General features: G+C 36.9%; 1 protein-coding gene across 9 annotated transcripts in view; it reads right to left on the reverse strand.

Moving 5' to 3' along the window:
- LAMA4 (laminin subunit alpha 4) overlaps window positions 1-15936 on the reverse strand; it is a 151523-nt gene that overhangs the window by 36187 nt on the left and 99400 nt on the right. For all 9 annotated transcript variants that reach the window (XM_054493497.2, XM_063666504.1, XM_063666503.1 and 6 more), the window contains exons 14-18: window positions 13654-13802; window positions 10455-10596; window positions 9743-9839; window positions 5397-5513; window positions 3069-3248 (exon numbers count right to left, since the gene is read on the reverse strand). In XM_054493497.2, coding sequence (XP_054349472.2) covers window positions 3069-3248; window positions 5397-5513; window positions 9743-9839; window positions 10455-10596; window positions 13654-13802 — 685 coding nt within the window. The remainder of the gene's footprint in view (window positions 1-3068; window positions 3249-5396; window positions 5514-9742; window positions 9840-10454; window positions 10597-13653; window positions 13803-15936) is intronic.

The following is a 15936-nucleotide window of genomic DNA, read 5'->3' on the forward strand; positions in this document are numbered from 1 at the left end:
GCCAGGAACTGGCTTGTGCCTGGAAAGAGAGAAAGTTAAGCTGCTGACCCTGAAGGCAAGGGCGAGCCGACTGCTCAGCTGTGTGTGGGAGCAGCCAGAGCAAGCAGCTGAGACAGAGCAGACAGTGTGAGAGAGCTTCTGATGAGAGAGCTGCTGAATAGAACTACATTTCACCTTTCTACATCCCCCAAGTGTTCTTTCGGCCACCCACCCACTCCACTCAGACCTCAGTATGGGCTCGAACCTGGCCCCGAGCATGACATTTGGCATAGTCGTGGACCTAACAAAGCCCAAAGTACAATTCGTTTCTATTTTTGTGACATTTATAGTACTTACTGATCTAAAAATTGTATCTAGAGCAGGCTAACTTTTTCTAAAGGGCAGGGTCCATGGTATATATACAAATGTTCCTTTAACCATATAGCACAGGTTCTGCTTGCATTTCTAATATAACTGATATAACAGGTCAAGAGGAATACTGGGAAAAAAGGTGGGAAGATTGTTTTCCAGAATGTCCATGCACACATCATGCTGCTGCTACCATCCCAGAAGACAGCACTAGATGGAGGAAACAGGTAGCACCCAGAAAAGTGGCAATTGTGCCAAGGTAGGGGTGGGTGGCCATGGTCTGTGGGCACAGACAAGGGTGATGCTACAAGCAGATCATAGTGACCTTTTATTTCTTTTTACTCTTGGACATCTTGCTGGAGAACAAAACAACCTCTGAGTGTTGGGGGTTGAGGGATACAGCAAAAGAGGAAGTGGACGGAGCGGGAGATGAACACGCCCCTTGACTCAGTCTAGTGCAGCTGTGCCCCTCAAGGCTGCCACTGACTACTTCTTACATCATTTTTTTTTTTGAATGCATAACTTAAACATAGAAAAGAGCACAAGTCAGATGGGCTTGGTGGCTCATGCCTGTAATCCCAGAACTTCGGGAGGCCAAGGCTGGTGGATCACCTGAGGTCATGAGGTTGAGACCAGCCTGGCCAACATCGCAAAACCCCGTCTCTACTAGAAATACAAAAATTAGCCAGGTGTGGTGGTGCATGCCTGTAATCCCAGCTACTTGGGAGGCTGAGGCAGGAGAGTCGCTTGAACCCGAGAGGCAGAGGTTGCAATGGGCCAAGATCGCACCACTGCACTCCAGCCTGGGCGACAGAGCAAGACTCTGTCTCAAAAAAAATAAAAAGCACCAGTTACAAGAACACAGCTTGATGAGATAAACTCAAAACAAAGAGAATGGCATAAATTTTTCCAGAGTTTCATTGACTGAACAGTGGTTCTTAAAGTGTGGTTCTCAGACAAGCAGCAGCAGCATCAGCAGGAACTTGTCAGAAATGCAAGTTCTTGGCCCTGTCCCGAGCCCACTGAATCAGCAATTCCAGGAGTGGGATCCAGCAGTCTGTTTAACAAGACCTCCAGGTGATTCTAATGCACACTAGTATTTGAGAACCATTGGCTCAGAGACGAAATCCTTTTGAGGTATTCTCTTACCTAAGGGCAGGGCCATGGTCATTAAGCATTAGTAGCTGGGCAACAGCAAGCCTCTTCCTAGAGAAAAACTAAACTCAGATTCAGGAGACTATGTCAGTGCAGATCAAGGAAACATCCCTTCTCTGTACTTAGGACACACAATGTTTCTCCAGCACAAGGAACAGAATTAAGTAAAATAATAGCAACTATCAGTTTATTATATCGATTAATACAGAGGTAAATATTTATTGTTTAGATCACTGACAACAACATTTATTTTAGAGTATACTAGTCTTTAAAAACTAGAGATAATATACTTAATGAATTATGTTAGATATCGATTATGGAAATGTTTATAAGACAGAGTCCCCCTGCTCCCTGCAATCAATTCTCTCAGAAAAAGGGAGCCACCTTATGTTAGAGTACTTATAAAGTTTCTTACATTATGGTATCCTCTTTCATTTACTTTGTTTTGAACCACAAAATGCTATTTGAGGAAAGCACAGTAAACAATTTCAATTTTTTGAAACTTCTGGATGCTTATTGGAATCACTTGATAAGACTGGTGAAAAATGGAAAAAAAAATGTAACACAGATTTGGTACATATTCCCGAGGCAACATCATTATAAATGTAATAGTTGAATTTCAGATAGGCAAATCTTTTAAAGACAAAATTTTAAAAGCACTTCCATGAGTAGTTACATGGAAGAAATGAACATATACTTAAAAGATCATTATAAAAGAGCTATTGTACTGTTATGGGAATGGGTATTTGTAAATTGGAATAAAATTTGTAGTGACAGGTCATATATGGATTTATGACCTTTCTTAATTCAGATACAAGTGAAGGTAATATTGTATGCAAAACCATATTGGAGAACAGAAAGTTCTAGTCATGATTTGTCATGATATTGACAGACATTGCTGTTTAAGAGGTTATGAAGGGGTTGGATAAAAATGTGAAAATGGAAAAAGCGAAATTTCACAAGTACTGCCTGGTTCTAATATCTACAAAATAAGTTAGGTAGACATGAAAATATTTCATTTTCATTTCTATAGAACTGTATATTCAAGTTGGCCAACACGCTGTTCTTAATAGAAAGCTGGAGTTATGTTTGGCCGTATTCAGTACTTGTTGATAATAACCTGCTTTACTCAGATAAAGAAAAAGCAATGTTGCCTAGTAAAAGCAATGCCATTTAGTAATTTTTTTTTCTAAAAGCTAAACAGTATTTTGTTAAGATTATTTACCCAACATTTGATTAAACTTGTTCCCTAAAGGATAAGTCTTACGTTGATACAATTGCTACCATAATTTCACATAGAAAAAATTATGACTCTTTACCAATTCATCTAGTGTTCATGCAAAATATATGTATGTTTCTCATAAGTATTTAGACAGGTATAGATAGATAGATAGATAGATAGATAGATAGATGAACAGTGCAAAACCTTTTCTTTTTCTAAGATAACTTCTATAATTTTCAAATCCAAAACCCAAATAAAGAAAACTGTTTTTTGACAAAAGATATATAGAGTTTAATGGCCAATTCCTTAATTAGATTCAAATTGTGAAATTTCTAAGTGATACCTGCATCCCTAGCAGAGTTCACTGCAGTGTTGTAAGCAGAAGAGTCAAAATGTTGAAGATTCTGTGACCAGTTGGTTAGATTGTTGGCCATGGGGGCAGTGGCCTGCTGCACCTCCATCGTCGTCCTGTTGGCTTCCTCGGTGATCAGTCTAGACTGCCCCAGGCGCTGCTGGGCATCCCCTTTACACAGAGCACAGGGTCATTCACTTTGCAGAGAAGCCGGACATTTGTTGGGGAACATTAACACCCCTTTAACCCTTGAATGAAACAGATCTCACATTTTTGGGCTCTCAAGCAAAAGTAAGATTTTTAGATAACCATGTGGCTCACTGAAAACATTTCCAAATTAAGAGGTAAATTTAAAAAGAAGAGTAATTGTATTTGCTGTAACCTGGTGAGAAAGCCATAGAAAATGCATATGAGATTTTAACTCATAAGAGGTTTGTGTCTGAAATTAATTGCAAATATCACTGTCTTTTATGAAAAAGTAGGCTTGTGGAACACTTTTGCCATAAAAATGATTCTATAGAAGTTAATCAATAAAGAAAGGTATTTTTAATAGGAAAAAAAAGCAAATTCCAAAGAGTTTTAGTAGTGAATTCCCATTTTTGTTAAAAATTACATCTTTAAAATAACCATGATGTAAATTTACAACAAAAAATTTTGTCTAGGGGATGGGATTATAGGTGACTTTCTTCTTTTTTTCTTATCTGCATTTTCTAATATTTCTATAAGAATTACTTATTATTTTTATAAAAATAATTATAATTCATTTAGGTGACTTTATAACTTCAAATTTTATAAATTTGAAGTTATGCCCTAATTTGGTTATTGGATTTCTTTGGCCCCAACTGTAATGTAATTAGAACTGTCAAACAATTATAAATTTGAAGTTATACCATCACCTAAGTGAATTATAATTATTTTTAATATAAAAATAATACTTAATTTAATAATATATAAATAATAAATAATTTATTAAAGGGAGGATATATTTCATTTAGCCTCACATATTCTGGATTCTGATAAATGCTAGTTTCAATCCTGAATCTGCTTCTTACTGGCTGTGCCTGTTGCAGCAAGTTCCCTAACCTTCATGAACCTCAGGGTTCATATCAGCCTGAAGGCAATAGTGGTACTTATCCCCATGACATAAAGTATTAATATGGTTGCCTGTGTTCCCACCCAAATCGCATCTTGAATTGTAATCTCCATAATCCCCATGTGTCATGGGAGGGATGGGTGGGAGATAATTGGATCATGGGGGCAGTTTTCCCCATGCTATTCTTGTGATAGTGAGTTCTCATGAGATCTCATGGCTTTATAAGTGTCTGGCATTTCGCCTTTGCTCAGCAATCATTCTCTCTCCTGCCACCCTGTAAAGAGGTGCTTTCTGCCATGATTGTAGTTTTCCTGAGGCCTCCCCAGCCATGCAGAACTGTTAGTCAATTAAACCTCTTTTCTTATAAATTACCCAGTGTTGGGTATTTCTTCATAGCAGCGTGAGAACGGACTAATACAGCTATGTTGAACACTTAGGACAGTGCCCAGCTCACACTAAGCATCAATAAACAGTCATTCTGATGATGGTGATGATGAGGCTTCTCTGTGAAGGACCACTCTCCTGGCCAGAGCTTTGGTGCACTGTAGCACTGTAGCTAGGATTCGCTCATTCTGGTAAAACACCCATAGGCTGCGCTAGTGTTTTAACTTTCACTGCGCCAAGGAAGGCACATCTGCTTCCAATTGCATCTATCTAAGATACCACTGCAGTCCCAGATTAAGCAAAACGTGTGCTTTTGTTTCTCTGTTTGGGCTTGTTGGTCTCCCTGGTTTCTATTTGGTCTCTGGGCCTGTTGTTTATATGATAAGAATGACTTGACATGTAACAGAGGGAAGCTGTTTACAGCTGGGCCAAAGAAATCCAATAACCAAATTAGGGCATATTGTTATGAGGAAGGATGTTCATAAGAAAGCCATTATCAAACACTATAAACAGCATGATCCCATTAAAAGACACACACACATGCACACACACACACACACACACAGACACACACACACACAGACACACACAGAGGAAATGCTGGAAAAAAAGGCTCTCAAATCTAAAGGTCACCTCTAGGTGGTGTGATTACAGCATTTATATTTAGTTTCTTCTTTTTATTTTCTAGAACTTTTTTTTGTGATGAACATATTTTGTCATCAGAAAATAACATTTATGTATAAAAACACTGACAAATAAAGAATTACCTAATCCTTCCTTGAAGGTTTACCTTACACTCCAGTGAACCAACAGATGAGACTTCAATTCTCTCTGATGCTTACCTCTCTCTGCTGCTTGTAGTTGCTTAACGGCATCACTGAGTCTGGTTTTAAGGGCACTTTTCCTTGCTAGGGCTCCACCCACACGCCTGCTAGTGTCAGCCACTGCTTCATCACTGCCTGTGGAGAAGCAGCAGAAAGAAGTACTAGTGGAGCCAAGATGCCTGGAAAAGGATTCCATTTCAACAAGGAAACTTCTCATTTGTACGATGCAGTCATCTGCAGTATTTGCAGTATTCTGAATACTCTGAACATAGATCAACAATTCTGGAAAGTAGCATTTAAAATTCGAGGTACAGAATTGCAGAACACTTGTAATACTGCTTGTGAGTGACTTAGGATGCCATCATGGTTAATTTCTTTGATTGAAACATATAGCCCCGCCGTGACTAATAACACCAAACAGCACAATTGTTAAAGAGCTGAAAAGAAAAAATCTCTCTCTCTCTACATATTATATGATAATGATTGGTTATAAAAATAATCCTTGTTTTCTTATTTGTTTCAATAAAATTTTAATTGCAATATAACATACATCTAGAAAAAGCCATCCTTTATAAATGCACAGCTTGACAAATGTTCACAAAATGAACACAAAACATAACCAGCAGCCAAGTCAAGAAAATAGAAACTTATTACCACCTTTGAAGCTCCCTAGAGCCCCTGTGATGACCCGAAGATAATAACTTTTTTGAATTCTATCTCCATCTGTTTGTGTCTGTTTTTAAACATTATTCAAAAGAGAGGATATGGTATTATAATCTTTTATATCTGTCTTAATTTCTATATAGAGCTATAATACATCTTGATAATGTAGTTTGTCTTCCAGCTTTGTTTTTATTCTTCAAGACAGTCTTGGCTATTCTTGGCTTTCCCCTCTCATTTCCATATAAATTCTAGAATATTCAGTTCAGGTACTTTAATTAATACTGAATTAAATCTGTAGATGAATTTGGGAGAATTGTCATTTTTACACATTTTAACCTTCTACTCAATGGATATGGTATTTATTTATCATTTATATATAAATTCTTGTTTAGATCTTCATTTATTTAGATCTTTATGTGTAGCAATCTTAGCCTCTTTTATCAGATTTATTCCTATGTATTTGATGCTATTGCAAACACTGTTATTTTAAAAAGTTAATTTCCCATTGTTGTATATAAAATTAAACCAGATTTTTACACATTGAATTGGTAATGTAGGGTGTCCTTGTATTGTTTCTAATATTAGTGGAAAAGCATTCAATATTTCCATTTTAATTGCTGAATATTATTTTATTTTTCAGATTATGGAAGTTTCCTTCTATTCTTAGTTTGCTGAAACTCTTTTTTAAAAGTCAAATATGGCTATCAAGTTTGTTAAATAATTTTTCTGCATGTAGTGAGATGATTGTATGAATTTCTCCTGCATCCTATAAATGTGACAAATTACAATTGATATTTTAGATGTTAAACTATTCTTGAAATCCTAAAATAAACTCAAATTGGACATCATATATTGCACTTTATAGGTGTGCTAGATTTGATTTGCTAATATATTGATTAGAATTTTTGCATCTTTTTTTGTAAGAGAATTTGGCTTATAATTTTCCTTTTTAATAATATCCCTATGTGATTCAAGTAACCAAGTTTTGTTGGCTTCATAAAACAAGTTCGAGAGTGCTTTCTGGTTTTCTATTTTCTAGAAGAGTTCATATAAAAGTGGTGTTATTTCTTCTTTAAATGTTTAAGAATTCGCTGGGGCAGCCATCTGAGCCTTGAGATTTCTTTGTGGGTAGGGATCGATTAATGGTTAAATTTATTATACATACGTGTGTACATACAGTTCTATCAGATTTTGTATTTGCATCAGTTTTGAGAGTCTTTTGCTTATAAAATTGTTCTTGAAAGCATACTTGTGGCACAGTCACTAGACTGGGGTTATCTTTGAGCAAATCCCAACAGATCATGATGTAATTACCTCATCATCTGAACTAAAGGATCAACTTTGCCAGTAATTCTTTGTTTCTGTTTGTGCTTTAATTCCAAAGCACTGAGAATTTTGTTTCTTAACAAACAGAAAAATAGTTTTATCACTTCTAATTATACTTTTCTCTTTCTCTCCAATGGGATTGTAAATATACACTCTCTGACGGCACCCTTTTGCTGTTCTATTAGGTAGTCTTGATGTGATTGGTTTATTGTTATCTTTCCCTCCCAAATATGTGTATAATGAATGGGTGGTGGTGTCATGAAGTACAGTTAACCAAATACAAGCACTTCTTTCATATTTTCTCTGGGTAGTGTGGAGAATTTGCATTGCACCCTGCCTCCTTCCTCTTTCTAATTTCAATTTCCAAACATTATAATACAAACAATGTTTTAGCTCTTATTTTGGGTCTCATGACTGCAAAAACAAAAAAAATACCGCCTGATATACTGAGAAAGAATATATTTAACGCTATATTTGGAGCTTTTGATAAAAAGAGGAGGAAGAAAATCTATTTTGGGCTTGATGTTTATAAGAAGAAATGTTTCATAAGAAGTGTGTTCTATTTGGAATTTACTGACTTGCATAAATATTTTTCATTTTGCAAATGAGTTAAGTAGAAGATTCATTTAAATAGCAGCTTCCTGAGATTATATTGACTATCAACTATTTGATATATAATGAAAAGGAAAATTGGGAAATAAAGATTACTGATCATTGAAAGGAATTTGGAAGGAAGAAAAGGTAATCTGAAATTATAACGTAATTCAGTAGATGACTATGGTTTAATTTGAAAACCTGAATGTACATCACAAATGTGTGTATTATCAAAGGAAGACAGTCCTATAAAATTCTAAGCCACACAGTAATAACTCCCTGTTGTTGTTCCTTTTGCAAATAAATGCAGGAAGGGATTTGGCCAAATGAGATCATGAAATAGGTGAACAGGTCTGCAAAATATTCAAACAGGCTAATGCAGAGAGGTTTATCAGACATAAAATATGGAACTTTGAAGAGATGTGGGTAGGGATCGATTAATGGTTAAATTTAAAATAGAAAAGTTGCTTTTATGAGGTTCAATAACTCAATAATGACAAGACTGAGAGAATATATTACAAGTTATCAAAAAGAATAAAATATTTAAGTCACTGTGTCATGAAGACTGACACATTCTGATCTTCACAACACAAGAAACAAAAGCAATACATAGATATAGCAACATTTATTTAAAAATATTTTACTGTTAATATTGTAATTCTTCACTGCTGATATTCTAATTATTTTCCATAGAGTATGTTCAGGATAGACTTACATAATAAATTAATTAGACATATAATAATTAGACTAGAGAAACAATGACCTTTTTATTGCCTTTGTTTGCCCAGAAAAATAAAATAACAGTTGTTTTATGGGAAATAAATAGTTAAGTATCTGTGTATGAAAAGCAAAGTGCATTTATCTTCTCTATGTAATGGCTCTTTGCAAAAGAGAAAGAAAATGCATGGTTAAATGAGATTAATTACTTTAACAAAATTGGGTGAGGTTTTTAGTTTCAAACTTGGCCTTTGTTTTTAGGTGGTAGGTAGAAGTTCGCTAGATGATGAATTTCCAACCTCATTAGTCGATGTTCAAAAATCCTTAGGAATTAGTTCATTATCTCAGAGATGAATAATGTTTAGTGAATTTCTTAGTCCATTCAATTGTTTTTAAGAGTAACTCACAAGATTCAAAATTGTCTAATGCGATTTTGCTTTTATTTTTCCTTCCCTCCCTCATCCTTGGATGTGCACACTTTAGCAGATGCAAACACTGGCCTTTGGAAATGCTTCTTACCATATGGTTGTTAGGTCTGTCCTAAATACAGTAACCTACGTAGAACACAAACTACAAAAAAAAAAAAAAAAAAAAAAAAGGCAAATAACCAGATGGCTTTGCGGTACCCTGTCATCCTAATTGACTCACAGTGATGACCCGTTCCTTCATGGGAAACATTTTAAAAGGCCTTCGAAATTGTTCAAGAAAGAGGAAATTTTGTGCAATATAGTTTTAGTGTTAAGTGTATTTTACGACATTTTCCCCTAAAAATTGGTATTTATGGTAAGTTTCTATTAATCAGCCTATTTGATTAGCAGGAATAGCCACAGTATGTGAGATAGCTATATGTTTCCATGTAGTTTACTACATAGCAGTTTTTTTTTTTTAAATCACACTTTAAAGTATCAAATCTTTGCTCTTTTGTAACTTGACTCTGAGCAGGAACTACTGATATGTTATTTAGTTATAATACTATTCTTTAATCCTAGATTTGGAAATCTCTCTCTACGTGTATGAAAGGAGGGAAGCAGCTATAAGGGAAATAGCAAAGTGAAGATATTTACTAGACTCTGCCTTTGCTTGCAGTTCTCTGGCTTGATTGAGGAGGTTCTCACTTTCATCTTTATGGTAAATGATTTGAGTGTCAATCCCACTCACTGCCTACAAAGGAATTGAGAGAAGAGGGTAAAAATGACAGCAGAAGAAATCAGCTATTCATAGTTGAAGGATTTAAATGACACAGTTTATCTGCTAAACACCAAGCAAAATTCATTCAGCTTCATTTTCACAGCTTAAAATTAAGGTCAAATATGTGACCAAGAGGAAGTAATGCCTTTGGCATTTTCAAGGTAATGTTTTTTTTGGAAAGATTCAGTGAACCTAGAACAAAGCCCTGGCCAAGGCCCCACCAATGTGCTTGCCACGTAGAAGCCACGCAATAAATAATTTTGAGTTGAAAAAAATCTAAATGAATGCGTAAAGTATCTTCTCTATCAGCAGGAACTAATTTTAAATACATTCTTTTTTTCAGGGACTTTGGCTAAAAAAATAACCTGTCAAAGGAACTGGCATTTGCTGACTGGACTACAGCACATCTCAAAGAATCTGCAGACTGAAACCTTCAAGGCATTCATGAAATGGTCTTTCCTTAGTTCCCCTGCCCTTTCTACTCTTTCTGCCATTTGGATTTCACACTGGAAGTTCAAGAGATGACATCAGAAAACAGAAAAGCCAGTGGGAAAGGCAAGGTATAAAGAACTTTAAGGGAATACTCACATCATAAATTCGGTCAGTGGTGTTCAAAGCAAATTCTGCTGTTTCATTGGCTTCACTAACATAATTAACAATATTTTCATAGACATTTGATGCATCCAAAGCCTTCTGTACCAGCCCGTTCATATCTGAACTGTGCAACTTCCTGTTAACAAACAAACATTATTTCTCCTTCTTACCTTCTTGGGGAATGGGGCCATGTTTAATGCTTGCTTTTTAAATACTTCTAGGATCACAGATGCTTCCTTCCTGTTATTCAAAGTCACCTAGTGTGGCAAGGTTTTCTTGAGGGTCACACCTCCTCTGCATTCTTCTGTCTTTGCTGAACAGCATTTTGGTTCTATGACAGCTGCCTGTCTGGCAGTAGCAGCAGGAAAAGGGAATGATGATTTAAAAACAGCCCTCCGCACCTCTTCTAGCAGGAGTTTGTTTATGTGATGGAGGTCAGGTAGAGGAATGAACCCATTATGATGACTACGTAGTGTTTATCCAAATCAGCATTGTTATTTCCTTTCTGTAGAGGAAGCCAAGGCTCCAGGAGAGTATGCAGAGCTTGGCCAGGGCACATATTGTCAAGGTTTGTTTCACTCCTGAGGCCTGGCTGCATTCTGGGCCTCAGGAGTGAGACAGCCCTAGCCCTTCCTCAGCACACCGCCCCACCTCGGCCCACCCTCACCCCTGCCCTTTCACATCATAGTCTCTGCCTTTGCCCCTCTCTGGCCAGTGTAACGTTCATCCAACATTTACTGAGTACCCATCACGCAGGGTACTTGCACACTTGCACACAGGGGCTAATAATGTGAGATATAACAGGAATAAAATATAGAAATGCTTGGTATACCATGCCTGGCATCTGGTAATCATCAGGGTTTATTATTATACCTACACCATTTCCTGAATTGGGATTTTAAAACTCTACATGTACCTGCATAATTTATTTTATTGACAAATACTTCTACTGCCTCCGTAATATAAACTCTAACCTCCACTTCCGCAGTTCATCTAAATCCTTTGTCTTAATTTTATTCAGTTTTAAATCCACCAATTCTTTATTTTTTTTCTCAGTCCCAAACATCGATGATTAATATCATCACCTCATTTGTCAGTAACTTCCAGAAGGTCCTCTTCTGGACCTTCCAGTATATAATATTGCAGATCTCACACTGGCTCCTATCTTCAAACCGCCTGACCTGTTGAGCTCGGTAATTGTTCCTCAATCTCCTGCATCCAGTTCCAGTCCCTGTGTGCTCCCTTAGAAGGACTTTCTCTATATTTCTTTGGCTACTTCCCTCTCTGTTAACCAAGTCTATCATCACTCTACCTCCTCTACAGAAGGGCTGACTCATCCATTAGGCACAGCGTTTTCATTTTCATTTTTTTCAATCAGAAGAAGAAAATGAGGATAACAATAATAATGGTATTAATCTTTATACCAATGCAGACATGAAATAAAGGTTTTAATTTTTCTATGGAGAAAGGAACCCACCAAGGCAAAAGTGCCTAGGGCCTGTAGAAGTCATGGGGCTCTGCTCTACAGAGGGGAGTCTAATCTAAATACTCACTACCTGTTCCTCCCCACAACCCCTTCTGAGAAAATGGCCTCAGATAGCAAAAGCTGGGGAAGGCAAACAAGAAAACATTTTTAAAAAAAGGGACAAAAGAAACAAAATGTTACAAATATTTATTAATATTTTAAAATTTTGCTGGTGAGAGTGGTAAGATGTACCAAAGAGCATGAAACAAAGCCTTTATTACTTTGCTTTTAATTACTAGGCACAGAACAAGTACTACCTCAGTATTCAAATTAAACATGTGCTATTGAAATGGAAGCTTCTTAATGAATTTTGTTTATCTTTGTTCCAGCATAGCACGTAAATCATTGTGTACACCAGACAGATGTGGAAGGATATTCACAATTTGAATGAAGATGTCTCTAAGTTGAAATGCTTTCATGAATATATAGTCAGAAATATTCTAAATACAAAAAGACTTGAGGGTGATTGATATTTTGGATCATGTTTCATGTAAAGCATGTAGTAACTGTCTTAGAATCATGCTGGAACACTGTTTGCTGCAGAGTGGCATTATACACAGAAGTTATATTTTGGAATCCCAATGAATGGGATGTAGTTACAAAATGACAAAAGAATAATGAAGAGAGCCATAAGATGGATCTCAAAAACAACATTCTGCTAATATAGTATATTATCAAAATAGTGTTTTTTCTAAGCTCCATTTTATTGCCTTCATCAAAAGCTCATTTTTCTAGGGCCATGATACCAAGCGGGATATGGCACTGTCTCACCCACTGACACATCAAGATTTTACATGACCTCTCTCTTTCTTTTTTTCTCTCTTCATAGGAGATTTGGAAGAGTGTTTGAAAATTTTGGCAATCAAGAATAAGAAGGTGATTTGTATTTTGAACAGAAGTTAATATTGGTTCTTATTTTATTCATGACCTTTACTGGTCCTTTTTTCCTAGTCTTTCTCTGTAATTATCTCATTATTTGCCTATTATTTCAGGATCATGAATTCCATTCTGATCTTTCAGTACTTTTCAGTTAACATTAATTGAGTGTCCAAGAGGTGTGTGACTCTATTCTAGGTGCTGGGAGGAAAATTGCCAATTGATTTTCTCTTAACAGATGTTGAAATCAAATAGTTCCTGCTGGGCACTGTGAAGTATTTATCAGAAGTCAGTTATATTGCCAATTCCCGACCAGCTTTACTTAAGACACTTGGGTGTGGAAAGATAATGCTGTCTATGAAATAAATAGGTAATGTTAGAATTAGACCTTCTAAAGGGATCTGATTTATTTGATAATGTTTTATACAATATTTATGCCCCTAACCAAAACGTCTTTGGTCATCCTACTAATAATTGTGGAACAGACACCCCCTTCTTTCCAGAACCCAGGCCTTTAATATGACAGATTTTTTTAAAATAAAAAAGACCAGCTCCCCCAAACAATTGCAATGAACAATGATGGACTCTCAGATGGACCAACCAACCAACCAACCAACCAACCAACCAACCAACCAACCAACAAACCAACCAACCAACATACCAACACATAAGCATACCCAACCTTAATCAACGTGGTAAAATTGTATCCCAGTAGCTCTAACATATGGAATTGAATAGTAATATTTTATTCACCCCATGTAGATATTTGCATTTCTAAAACCAGGATATTACCTGCTCAATTCATTAGCTTCTTGTTGAAGTTCCTGTGCATGGTCAATAGCTTCTTGGACTAAATCATGGCTGAGGTTACTTAGGTTAGATAGTTTTACTTGTAGTTCATTTTTGGCTCCATCTATTTCTGCATAAATCCCTGACGCATTCTAAAGAAAAAAAAATTTTAATAAATAAATTGAATTTAGAAGAACTTAAAACGTTTTTCCTAAGCACCAAAGGATAATCTCTATTCTTTCTTATTATGAAGGTCAGTAAATTTCAGTGCAGGACCACATAAGTCTAAAATGCTATAAGTAGATGTCTATTTATCCCTCATTGCCAGCTCTTTCTTCTGTACTGATTGCTTCCCTAGCATTCACAACCCAGAAATGCTCTACCATTTCAGACCTAAAAACTAAACTAAACTAAAACTTTCAGTTATCCACACATGTCCCTAATGTTACTACAATACTTTTCTGCTCTCTTCATAGCAACATATTTCAAAAAATGGTAGTTGTTTATATATGTTGTCTCTATTTTCTCTCACTTTATATTCCCTATTTTGACCTAGTCCTGTCTGATTTCTACTCCATTACTCTACCAAAAGAGAAGTTAACTTAATTACATCTAAGTTACTAAATCTAATGGACATCATTCAGTTTTCATCTGACCTTTCAGCTACCTTTCAGGTGACTGACTACTTCCTGAAAATCACCTTGTAACACAGGCTCTCTTGGTTTTTAATCCAACCACAGACCTACGATTTTGCTTAAAGATCGTGCAACTGTGTAGGCGGATGTTCCTGCAAACCCGTGAGTTTCAGCCTTGGCTGGCCCCTCAATGCTGCAAAGAGATTTGTTCTCCTAGTCACCCAAATAGTGAATCTAAACATTGTCATGATTCCTAAGCCAACACTTCCTTCACCCACCCCCATCTGATTCTAAACAGATCACCTTATTTTCTTTTTTATTTGGAGGTCATAACTGTTAGTGGGGGACACTTCTTCCACACTTCTGATGTCTCCTCTATATGCAGGGAGCCCAGTGAGTGAAACTCCAGACCTCTCTACCCCTTTCCTCCCTCTACTCCTGTAAGAGGGGAGTGGTTGATTTGATGGGTAAATTTGGGAAGAATAACTCTATAGGCTCTGCTCAACTCCACCCTTCTTCGTCCTGGGAGCAAGCTGCCAGCAGAAAGCCTGAGTTTTCCTGTGTTCCTCCATGTTAAAACTATTCTGGGCAGAACCCCCATCTAAGCCTTACGGTGTTGCCTGTCTGGGTGGGCACAGCTGCCTAATACTGGGACTGAACGTCAGCTACCCCACTTGGCTAAGAGACCTAAACCATGCCTGCTGCTTAGCTGCTTCAGAAATAAGGCAACCTCCTTGGTCTCTGTATTTACTATTTTATTTATGTTTCCAGCTGTTTAGAACTTGGATTCTGGAAAGGGGCACTATTTATTGGTTAACTCCCTCAGAGACTCCAAAACCAATGAACAGGTATTTCCCCAGCTTTTTGCAACCAGCCCCCAGCCCTTCCCCGCAAACTCTATAGATGTATTTATGGCTACACCTACACATAAATTTTGCTCCAATTTTAAGAGGAAAAGTGTTCATTTTCTGTATAAAGCATGCTGCCCCATTGTCTTGGTAACCCCGTTATTCATTCTTGCTTCCTAGCTACTGACTCTTCTCAGATATAAACATGCTCAAGTATCTCCCATCAAAAAACAAAACAAACAAACAAACAAAAAACCTTATTCTTTCACTTTAGGCTCCCTTCTAGCTTTTTCTCTTGCTTTGACACAGTGCACTTTACAGAAATGTTTCTTGCCAAGATCACCAACACCTGGCCCCAAATCGCCAGATCCACTTGACATTTTCCCATCCTTATTTACTGGATCCATCTGTGGTTTGCTACAGTGTTGGTCACTGTCTTTGCTTAAAACTCTTTTCTTTTCCTAGCTTCTGTGACTATGCTATCTCCTGGGTCTCCTCTTTCCCTGACCAGGAAAGAGACCGTGAAAGTTGGCGTTTGATTCCCAGCACTTTCCTCTCCCCTGAGTGATCTCACTTCCTTCTCTGAGCGAAGTCTTTGAGTATTCTAATCCATTCTTTACTAGCTTGCAGGAAAGGTAATCTTCCTATTAAGAAAATCTGACCATGTTATTTCCCTTCTCAGAATCAGCCAGTTGCTTTGCAGGAATGAGTCCAATTTCTAAGCATGACATCATCAGCTGACCACTCTTCTCTCACCAATTTCATCAATTCTCATGACACCCAACCTGCTATATCCCATGGTC

The sequence above is a fragment of the Pongo pygmaeus genome, chromosome 5, assembly GCF_028885625.2.
Source record: "Pongo pygmaeus isolate AG05252 chromosome 5, NHGRI_mPonPyg2-v2.0_pri, whole genome shotgun sequence".
NCBI lineage: Eukaryota > Metazoa > Chordata > Mammalia > Primates > Hominidae > Pongo > Pongo pygmaeus.